General features: G+C 34.7%; 1 protein-coding gene across 1 annotated transcript in view; it reads left to right on the top strand.

Annotated features, from left to right (window-relative positions):
- Positions 1-11,940, top strand: part of KCNT2 (potassium sodium-activated channel subfamily T member 2) — a 130,860-nt gene that overhangs the window by 15,521 nt on the left and 103,399 nt on the right. The window contains exons 4-7 of the mRNA XM_035895824.1: positions 1,699-1,798; positions 4,349-4,405; positions 5,245-5,293; positions 7,236-7,295. Coding sequence (XP_035751717.1) covers positions 1,699-1,798; positions 4,349-4,405; positions 5,245-5,293; positions 7,236-7,295 — 266 coding nt within the window. The remainder of the gene's footprint in view (positions 1-1,698; positions 1,799-4,348; positions 4,406-5,244; positions 5,294-7,235; positions 7,296-11,940) is intronic.

Genomic DNA, 11,940 nt, shown 5'->3' with positions numbered 1-11,940 from the left:
AAGCAGTTGTGGGACTTCTCATGGTCAGGACCACAGGATTTTAACCCCTAGTTTAGAGATGTCAAGATGCTGTAAAAGTCCATCCAGTTCTCATGTGATAACTGCAACTTCATAGTTAAAAGTAGTAAACAGTGTTGTGTAATAAACCTCAAGATTTCTTTCAGCAATTGCATGGTAGAATATTTATGAATCTATTTCCTGTTCTTCTGTGTTTGCTGTAGATTGCATTTTAATGGGAGGAGAACTAGTAGGTATAAAAGGTGATTTGTCAGTTTTATCTGTAAGGTGTTAATTTTGAACTTAGGACTGAGTAAAGTCAAAAAGTATGTAATATTACCTTAAGATAATTATGATGCTGTCCTTAGAAGGTAATGTATGCACACAGCTTTGAGTATGCATAATGAAGCTGTAGTTCTTAAACCACAGAAGTAATTATACTGAGTTCAGCAGAGCTACTAACATATTTGCAACACAACAACAAAAGATACTGTCTTTACTATGACTAGGTGCAAATGAAGTCACATCTGTGTAAGATTCAGTCAATGGTATTCTGCTTTGGACAGAAGTGCTCAGCCATGCAGAATTGGACTCTCAGTTCACAAGACTGAAAAAATAATCAGTTCTTAAAGTGACTTCTCCCCACTTAACTTTAGTCACCTGACAGTTTTAACTTAGTGAATAAAAACTTAAAACCAAGAGTTAGTTACATAGATATCTACGTTAGATAGTTAGATATTTACAGTGACAAAATTTTAAGACTATAGAATTTAATAACAAGACTGAGAACTTGAACTCTAATCCTCTAATGACTGCAAAATCTGATTAAAATACAGTTAAGTTCCATTGTAGTAGATAATGGCTCCAATTAGCACTGAAATAAATTTCCCATGTGCTAAAAGCAAGTGTCCATATGGATCTCTTTGAAGGAATCCTTTCTTTGTGCAGTAGACCTATGTTTGTGGGAAATACTGTAATATTTTGTGATAGTATTTGTGATATATCCTTTCAGGTAGAACATTTCAAAGTTCACATGGTCTGTAGATCAAGTTGTTGATTCAGTTCAGTTGTGCATTCAGCGTGGCTTTCAGATGTCCTTGAACACATAATTATGCAACTTCAACATTAAATAACTACAGTTTAATATTTGAATTAAAGTTGGGATAATATGAATACATTCTGTATGAGAAGCTACTGCATGAAGAATATTTAAGTACTTGCCATTATATGTCCTCTGCCTATGGTTGAAAGTGTATCATCTTCATGTCACTGTATCTTGCATCTCCAATACCGTATGTAGATCTGGTTCCCCTTTCAAGCAAGTGGACTAGTAAAACTACAAAAGACCCAAAGAATGGTATCAGGAAAGATGAATGACGTAGAATAGCTTTCTGTAGGTTTTTACATTAAAACAGACTGAGTCTTAACCCAGAGATTTCTGGAAGCTAGAAAAGTTTATCACATGCATATCTGACAGGCTTATTCTTACATATGTATGTAAGATATGTAATATATAATAATATATGTATATTACATATGTATGATATGCCAATCACCCATGTAAGGAACAGATTACTGGCTAGATCAACCTTTGCTCTGTTGCAGCATGGCTATTCTACTTCCATTTAGTTTTACCTTAAAAGTGATTGAAACGGTAAAGAACCTGAATTTATTTTTGTATTTTCTTTCTTTTTAAAATAGGTCTGAGAATACGATTATTCAATTTTTCTCTGAAGCTACTAAGCTGTTTCTTATACATAATTCGTGTGCTCCTAGATGATCCTACACAAGGACTTGGATGGTAATGTGGTTATTTTTGTTATTCCTGCTCTCAAAGCATTGTTTAACTTCTAAGAAAGAAATTAATTTAATGAATAAATGTTTGATATTCTGTCAAGAGGGATTTGATTTTATGCCTTGCAGATATTTTGGAAGAATTATAAAGCTGGTCTTAAATGCATGATTTTGCACACCTACAATTGTCAGTATGGTATTCTGTATGGGTCATTGGGTAGTCTGTTTTTTGGTGGGTTTTTTCATGTGGTATACAATCAACCACCAATTGTAGAAGAAATTATAATTTATTCATTCCTGTACTTCAGTTGTATTTGTATCTTGGATATATTGAATCTTCTCAATTCTAAATGCTAGTAAGCACCACATTTTATTAACTTACTTGCTTTCACTTGATTTGATTCTGTTGGCCTTAAATACTGAAAGCAGGCAAGCACAGGTAAAAATACTAAACTTGGGCTGACAGAGTTAGCACTCTTCACACAATGTTAGGCAAAGGACAAAGTATGATTTCTAATTTTATTATCTGAAAATGAGTTAAATCTAATAAGGGTGATACTATAAAAAAGCTAGTGCACAGGAGAAATACTATATTTTACAAGAATCAAATCCAAAGCAAAGTGAGTTATAGAACATTGGCTTTACTCATCAGTGCATGAGAGAAGGATGTGTGAATATAAAGTACAGAAGATGCATTTGAGAAATTTTTTTTGTTAAAATTTATTGTAAGAAATCAGAACATCTGAAAAAGGGCCAGAAAAAAATCTCCCTGGAAAAGCAAGAACTGCAAAAACCTATTTTTTGACTCCACATGTATCTTAGAATGTCCCTTCAAGGAGAGGAAATGTGTAGGGAGGAAACAAGCAGTAAAGATTTCTCAAAACCTTAGCAGTAATGGAAAACAGAAAATCCATCCTTGGATATTTAGGCATAGTAGCACAGCAACTCAGGAACTTGAAATTTTATAGCTAATGATACTTTCTGCTGAAGAAGCTGCTGATATTGTTTTCTTATGAGAACTCTAGTGCGCCCAAATGAGCATATTGTACTTCAAGGTTGTGTCAGGGTATGCAGAACAGATTAGAACATCAGCACTTCTGCCACAGGTATACTTCAGTACTTTTGTATTCATATGCAAAGACTTTTCTGCATCTTGCAGACTGCTTAATTCCCCAGGCCTTTCCTGACGTGTTTGTTCCTTCAATCTAGATGTTTAACAATTCACCAGCCAGAGAGTGTATTTGTCTTTTCTCTATATATTATTCCCTTACATTGTGTTGTGGTACATTTAAGAGGCTAGTTTGTGCTATCTCTGTATAACATTTGTCTGGCTGAGAAGTTTCAGATAAGTCACTTCTGCATGCTCACTAAGACCCCAGTCTTAGCAGCTATGCCAGACAAACCAGTGCTGTGCCCACATGGTACCGCATAAATGTCAATGGTTTTGCCCATAGAGATCCTGAGGGCTTGATACCTAAACTGCTGCCATAATACATTCTTACAAATGCAGTGTTAGGGAAAAAAATCCTTTCTAGATACTGTATCACAGTCTGATGAAAGAAAGTACTCAGTGTGATGGGAGCATGGCCACAGAAAACATTATCACCTGGTTGTTTTTAAAGTGACAATTCTGGGAGGAATGGTTTTCATCACAGACTCCCCCTGCAGATTTATTTCCTGTTTTTCAGAAATGCCTGCAGAAGTTAATATCTTTTATTTACTCCTTCAGGAACAGTGGGTGTACAGGGAAGAGCTTAAGACATAAAGCATCCTTATTAATGGATACCATTTAGCACCTGTCCCACTCATGGTCGGTAAAAATACAGCTATTACTAATCTGTGGTCTGCAAATCCTTTTCTCTTCCACTGACCTTGCTTGCCAAGGATAAACAAGGATATTTTTCAACATTGACACAAATATATATTCCCACATCCTTACATGACCATTTGAAGGGAGGATTTATGCCAGCAATTCAAGGCAAGATAACATCACATGTACATAGCAGCTATTTTTTTACACAGATGTCACCAGTTTCTTGCTTGAATTACTGCTGCATGAATCTCCAGCCCTCCTCACATCTGCACAAGAGGATATAAAGTATAGTTTGATGCAGTTTTTCCTGTTGAGAGCATGACAGATATAAGTATATGTGCTTTTTCTATCCCAACCTATCCATGTGATAGAATTTCTAGTATCTCTTGATCTTCAATATTTATTGTGTACTTAGTTCAGCTTTTGAAAGTATAATTCCAGTTGGTTTTTTTTTTTTTAAATTGGAATATGTTTGAAAATAAATCTTTAAAGAATCTAACCTGAAATGCTTCATAGTCCTTTATTTACAGATACAGAACATATATGGAGCTACTTTCTAAAAGTTATTTTACTTTTTAAAATGTCTATATCCATTGCCTAGGGTTTCAAGCTATTGCATGCATTTTATAGAACACTTAATCATGTAATTAATATCCCATTCCTCCCATATGTTTTTATGATCATGTTCTTGTATACATTTTCTAATGAAAATGGACTTTGCATGGATGGGATGACAACTATCAGTAAGGAATTAAACCGGAGTTGTTCCAATCAAAACTACACACCTGGAACAATTGATTGGTGAGTTCCTAATTTAAAAAAGCACACATAATGGTGGGAAGGGGAGGGAGACAGGAAGATAAATCCATTTCCATCTGGAATGGTGACATTTTAATATATAATAGTGATGTTCCCATTACTCTCAAGCAATTACTTCCGTGTTCCTGAATATTCAAAACTGCCTTTAATATTTTAATTGTTTTTCTGATTGCATAAGTGAACTGCTGGATTGGATGCTCTTGTAAGATCTGAATTTCATCAATGCTTATACCTTTCTGAAAAAAAATGGATGCCCATATTTAAAAAACAATTATGACTAGCAGTAAATGACTAACAGTAAACTATTGTGCCCCTGAGTGTGCCAGATTCCAGTAGTACTGTACAAAGTGCCTATTATCATTGAGTTTAGTAAATACTAAGACAACATGAGATTTTTCCAAGATATAACAGTCCCTATGAGTTAGATACCATTTATGTCATTACAGAGATAGCAAAAAGTTCATGCAAAAAACTTATCAAGTTTATTTTTCCTACCACATCTCTAGAATCAAAAGCTCAAATGGATTTATTCTTTCTGGAATCATAGGGGATGAATTAGCAGCCATTGAAGCCAATAAAAGATTTTGGTGTCCCTGGATGTTGGATTACTCTCATGGGAACTCAATGATTGGCTCTGGAATAGAAATATAAGCAACGTCAATACTCAGTAGATTTAAAATTTTTATTGCTGAGAATTTTTTTAAAACATAAGACTGCTCTAATTTCCATTCACATGTAGAACATTTTTTCTCTTGATTTTGTTCAAAACACTAAACAGATTTTGATTAATTTAATATTTATTTTCTTATTATAATGAACAGGTCTCCTATTATTTGGGTGAATCGAAGCTTGCCTTTATGGGGATTACAGGTAATACGTAAATGGCCAATTTAACTACTTCAATTTAACAACCGTAGATGATATTGATTTATAGCATTTTAGTGATGTTAAAGGATACTTGGAAAAGTTGATAATAACAAAGAAATCTACTTGATGACCAAGTACAATAAAAGCATGAAGTAAAGAAAAGCTGATCTGAGCTGATTTGAATCTATATGGCTTTACAATGTATTTATAAAGTATTAAAGCTTGTAACAAAATATTGTAGAGTTAGATAGCCTTTTCTCTTAGAATTATCAAGCTCTGTTTGAGTCGACGAGTCACTGCTCTAATGATGAGTTTAAACTTCATAATTGCTCATAACTAGCATTTGACATGCTTCATGGGCTTTCTTATTAAATATACTAGAAAGCTAAAGTTACTTCATAATATAAAGGCTTACGTGTTTAGAGGAGTATGTCACAAAAGATGCACTACATCAGTGGTTTGTGGGTCTTGGAAATCTTTTGAAGTTTGTGGTTCAAACCTCAGTGTCTTGGAGCCTGCTCGTTTTAGGAACAACTTTTTCACTTGTGGAGAGTGCTGTAGGAATTCTCCCTGTGAAACACATTTTTCTGCTAAGAATTGCTTAAGCTTCCAGAATGGTTATAACAGTATATTCTTGCACCATGCTTAGTGCAATGCCATTACGATGGTTTGTACCTCTATGTAATACAGGATTTTACTAAGGGAAGAATCCCTTGATGAAAATACTTTCCAATGCCTTGCTTAAAGTATGCACAGTTGGAATAAATTTTGACCTAGACATTCAGAATGACATTCAGATTACTGTATTCAATTTAATTAAAAAATACTGAGAGATTTATTTGCTTATGATTACACTCTTATTCTAATAATTTTATTTGATAAAAATAGGAATTTATACATATGTGTATGCATATGCATAAGTATATACATGTGTATTCACAGTAGGATACATAAAATAGTTGCAAACAAAGATTTATTTTATTTAAGAGACAATCTGAGTTTATATAAAGCCATAGTACTTATTTGGAGAAACTGATATGATATTTTGATTGCATATTTTAATAATTTTCCAATTCATAGCATCTTTTTAAATTCTAGATAATGGTATTGTGAGTGAAAATAGTGCACTCTTCTGAGTTTTCAGTAGTAAAGAGCATTAGTTTAAAATTAGAAATCCTGAGGCTTGTTTGACTCTATGCTCCAGTTGAATTTGTATATCTTCTTGATAGAATATTCCCACAATATATACATTAGAATACAAATATTTGCTATGCAGAGAATTTACATAAGTTTTGTGGTTATTTAATATGTATAAAGTCTTAAGTAAATTTTTTACTGTTTTAATATTTTACTATTTAAATATTTTTTAAATGACATAATACATAGACTACCTGTAATCTAACTGAGGGCTGATAAGTTGGCCTCAGTTGCATTTAGATATTAAAATAAATAATGATACATCTATATTGTGTTTTGCTGTTTTCAACTTTCTGAATCATACAAAGTAAAAAAAGTGTTTGTTTTTCCACACATTCATAACATCTTTACAGAAAAGTAAAGAGCTGACTAGCTTCCATTATTTACAGCTTCCTTGTCCTCTCTCTTTCTCTGTATTGTGAAACGATCGCAGTATCTTTTAGGAACAGACAACTGAAACTTGAGAAACAATCTGGCAGACTGTGTATGGAGCTCTCTATGAACCAAGGAAAGGCCACCCTGCAGGCTCTCTGGAGTGTTATACTTGGAAAAGAGCAATGAGACTCAAGTCACAGCCTGTGCTTTAGTCAGAAAAATAACAATATTTAAGCTCCATGCTAAATGCTGTTAGTATTTTCAGAGGATGCATGGAAAAGCTGTTTTTTATAATCTTTTACTTTTCACTGTAATGCTTAATGTCATATATTCTTTAGAAGCTAGTAGTAATGTACATATTTTATCACTTCAGGTTTCTGTGGCTTTAATAAGTCTCTTTGAAACTCTTCTGCTGAGTTATCTAAGCTACAAGGTAAGCACTTATAGGCGTAATTCATCACAAAAAGTAACAGAGTTAAATGTTTCAATATAAAAGTCGTGTGCCTGCGTCTGTGCCTATGATATACAAGCAGGAAGTTGAGAAAAACACACATGTAGAGGACAGCATATTGTCACAGGCATCCCTGCTCATGTTTCCCAAATTTATGAGCAAACAGTAATATCTAGGCAGTAGAAATCAGAAATGAAATTTCCATTTTTTTTCCATTGTCCACTGGCACATTGTAATTTGAAAACACATTCTCAAAAGTGACCTTGATTTTTTGATACTGATTTTTCCAGTGCATAGTTTTATATGTCTATCCATAATGCAATGGACACAATTCTCATTGATGTCAAAGCTGTAGCTACTCAGTATCTATAACTCAAGTTTCAGGCCTCTAAAACTGCACACCAGAAAACTAGGCTAAGATTGTTTTGGTTTTTTTTTTTTAATTATGGATACCTACATACTCGTGTTATCCATCTCTCTGATGGATGGAACATCTTTGCAAAATGCCTTGAAATCATTTCATGTGAATACAATATATTTTTCTATTTGCATTCTCCTTAAAAAGTTATATTTTCCTAATATTTTTTCAATTTTCTTCATTACATTTTGTTATGTGCTATCCTAGTGAGTTTTAGGTACTCTGCATTTTTAGTATCTTCAGGATAAAAATACTAAAATCATTTATCAAAGTAAATATGAAAAGACTTGGTTTCTAAAGCTGAAAATATCTTGGAGCATAATTTTTTTTAAAATTTTTGAATTACTGACATTCAGTACCTATCAGAAACACCACTGAAGTTAGAGTTGTACTTTAGTGTGCTTATCAAGTGACTATAGCATAAATGTTTTCCTTAGTGCCAAATAATGCTAAGAGGCTTAAAACTGTCCACTGTCTAAAAATTATTCTTCTTAATCCTTGTAAGTAGCATATATTATTTAGGTGTTGGGGGTTACAAATGCAAATCAATTATAGGCAGAAACAATCAAAAATTAACACATCTAGTGCCAAAACAGTAAAGACAATCACAATTTATACTGTTTCTGAGTTTATTGGGCAGCATTTTATCCCTATCCATTCTGCTTATGGTCTGCATCAGTTTCAGTGAGCACAGAAGATGAAAGAAATACTGGCAAGTCAGCTCCCATGAGAAGTTACTTATTAGTGTGCAATGAGTATAAAGCTCTACTATCCCAATTTGCTGCATATACCTGTCACAGAAGTTGAGGCAATTTTATGCTGGCTATATTTCTGCTCCCCTTAAGGGAATAAGAGTAAGGTAAGGAAGAATAATAGTACTGAAATGCACTTTGGCAATCTACCTGATGCAAATGCCTCCTTCCTTCTGGTTCTGTCCTCTTAGTTACAATCTGGAAATGTCATGATAGAGCCATTTACCCCAGTTTTACGCCAGTCTCAGGAAGCCAAGGCAGATGTTATTTCTCCCACTGTAAGGCCTTTCTGCACAGCCAGGATGATGAAAGGAGTCTTGGTTCATGTAAATCTGACACAGATTACTTATTTCATGCCAACATTTTCAAAGCATTTACAGTTTAGGAACAAGTGAGAGGATGATCCAGGAAGAAAACAAGAAGAAAAAGATGATTGAGTTTGCATTTGTGTGCACATTGCTAGGATTTCACAAATAACCTTACAAAATAAATAAAGCAGTCATTTGAGAGAATTCTCCAAGAAATTTGCCTTTCTGATACTTGGTTGATGACATGAGAAATGATCCAATGTGCAGAATCCTGAGGACATAAAAGTATATCATGCCACTAGGATACAGTGAATTTGCATTTTTTATTCCTTTTATGTGGGGAGGAATGCAAAGAATGTAGCACTGTATTACACTGCTGATCACTTGGATCCAAGAATGAATGGTTGACAGTCTGCATTCTCACAGCTTAACCCATTACATGAGGGTCTGCCCTTGGCCAAAATTCTGGAAGATGTTTACATTAGAAATTTTCATTGCCAAAACTCATCACAGACATCTGGCAATCCTACCATATCACTGGCGCACAGGCAGTTTTAACTGCTTTTATCTGTATGACACGTTCTCACTGCAGAAGGCAGTTTTGCAGAAGACATGATGCATTTGTATGTTGAAACCAGAATCTTACAGCTGCATGCATCACTAAGTACCTGGAGAACATTCACAGGCATTTTGCCTGCACAAGTAAATTATGTGAGATTTTTTTTCTATAATGCAAAAAAGAAAACTCTTAACATTAAAAATGAGGAAATTAGTGAAAATACAGAATAGGTCAGTTGGGAAAATCAAATTGTCTTTTGATTTTATTATTCCTACAAATAAAACCTCAGCTTACAGTCTCATAATTTCAGTTCAGTTTACAGGGCTGCTTATCACATGAAATATTTAGTATTATTCAAGTATGTCAACTCCCTCCAATTACAATTACATGGGAGGCAATGATCCCTGCCCCATAGGTGCAATGGCTTCTGGATGTGAAAAGTTAAAAAAAGAAAAACAATTCTATATGACATGGAGCTTGTATGTAATTTTCAGTGGTTATATCAGATTGGTATTTTAACAGGAAAGATTAATATGTCATTGCAACTGAAAATGTAGTTCTACACTGCAAATTCTTGTAATATTGCCATGATACATGCTACATTGTTATTGGATTACCTATGATGGAGCCTTGATATACAGAGTTAGTAAAGCTGTAGGTCACTGAATTTTAAATACCTTATTTTTTAAATGTATGGATTTTGTCGTGGTTTAACCCGGCTGGCAACTAAGCACCACGCAGCCGCTCGCTCACTCCCCCCCCTCCCTGGGGGGGAGAGAATCGTAGGAAAGGAAAAAAGGTAAGACCCGTGGGTTGAGATAGAGACAGTTTAATAAGAGAGAAGAATAACAATAGTGATAATAATAATGGTAAGAGAATATACAGAATATATATATATAAAAAACAAGTGATGCACAATGCAATTGCTCACCACCCACTGACCGATGCCCAGCCCGTCCCGAGCCGCGATCACTCCCCCTGAGCCGCGATCACACAGCCCGAGCTGCGACCACACTGCCCGCAACCAACCGACCGAACAACTAACCCCCCCGAGCATGACGTTATATGGTATGGAATAGCCCTTTGGTCAGTTTGGGTTAGCTGTCCTAGCTGTGCTGTACTCCCAGCTTGTTATGCACCTGGCTGAGCAGGAGAAGCTCAAAAAGTCCTTGAGTAGTCTGAGCACTACTTGGCAACAACTAAAAGCATCAGTGTGTTATCAACATTCTTCTGGTACTAAATCCAAAACACAGCACTATGCTAGCTACTATGAAGAAAATTAACTCTATCCCAGCTGAAACCAGGGCAGATTTTCATCCCAAAATTTAATAATTCACCGTCACTGCTCAGATGTGGAAAAGAAGTAGTGTTATCTCCATCCATTGCTAGCAGTAAGCAGATTAAAAGATCAGTACCACTTTCATTGAAATATGTGGGAAGACCTCTAATTTCATGTAAGCAAGATCAAGTTCCAAAAAGCCCTGAAATGTACTGAAGTGTTTATGGCAGAAATACAGAACTTTGATCTTGTAGTCCTCATTCAAATATTAAACACTAGAGTGCCTTCCTTACCTCTCTCTCCAAAACAGTTGGGAAAGAGAAAACGCAAAGATAAAAGAAGATAAATGCAAAGGAAGGAAGGACTCACTATAGAATACTGCTATCTTTTCCTAACTTAATTTCATTCCTCTTTTTAATACTTACTTCTTAATAAATCAGTATCTTAATAGCAGGATTAGAATTAATAAAGAGAAATATCCAGACCTCTGTGACTGACACACAGAGGTTATTGAAATAAGATTAAGAGAAAACGAGCTAGAATTATTTCTTTGGAAAATACAATGTATTTACATTCCTCTTTTGCTTTATATTTTGCCATGAAGTTCTATCAGAAGGATGTACAGAGAGTGGCTCCTCGTTCATAATAAATGTCAGTATGGACTGTAGAGCAGTCAACTGTGCATAGGGGTAATCAAACCAGTTGATTTGATGGTAAAATCTTCTGAGCAGGGCATGTTCTTTGGGTATGTCTCTGCAACTCTTAAGCTGTACTAGGGCTTTGTCTATAGTTTTTAGATACGATAAGACAATAAGCATTCACGTAAGAAAAACTTTAGCACAGTCAAAAGCTAAAGCACTGTAATGCAGGATTTTAAAGATTTAGATGCTTCTAAGAAAAAGAAATAGAAATAGTTGTGGATAAAAGAATTTGCCAGCAGGGTAGTCTGTTACTTGTATGAAGTCACTGAAAAATGAGAATTTTTAAAAAGATAAATTCCTTAGGACAGGAACCTCACCTTCTTATCTGTAGGTAAGTGTGCATGTAAAAATGTAAGTAAACTAACCTTTGAAGAACGAAAAAGCAGGGATGAGATGTCTGTCTATGATTCCAAGGTACCTACAAATGCAATAGAAGAAAATAGGAGCATATTATTTTCTGAAAAAAGGGAAAAGTTAATTTAACGAAGCTCTTCATTAGCTGAGAGAATGAGTTGACTAGTTAATGCAATTAAAATTCTTCATTTGAGCTGTCATACTAACTAGGTCATAGCAAGGAAATACATAGTCATATGGAAACAGAGAACCGCTC

This window comes from Egretta garzetta, unplaced genomic scaffold (assembly GCF_000687185.1).
Source record: "Egretta garzetta isolate BGI_Z169 unplaced genomic scaffold, ASM68718v1 scaffold86, whole genome shotgun sequence".
NCBI classification, from domain to species: Eukaryota; Metazoa; Chordata; class Aves; order Pelecaniformes; family Ardeidae; genus Egretta; species Egretta garzetta.
Note: the sequence above shows the minus strand (reverse complement) of the source record. Positions and strands in the feature narration are given on the sequence as shown.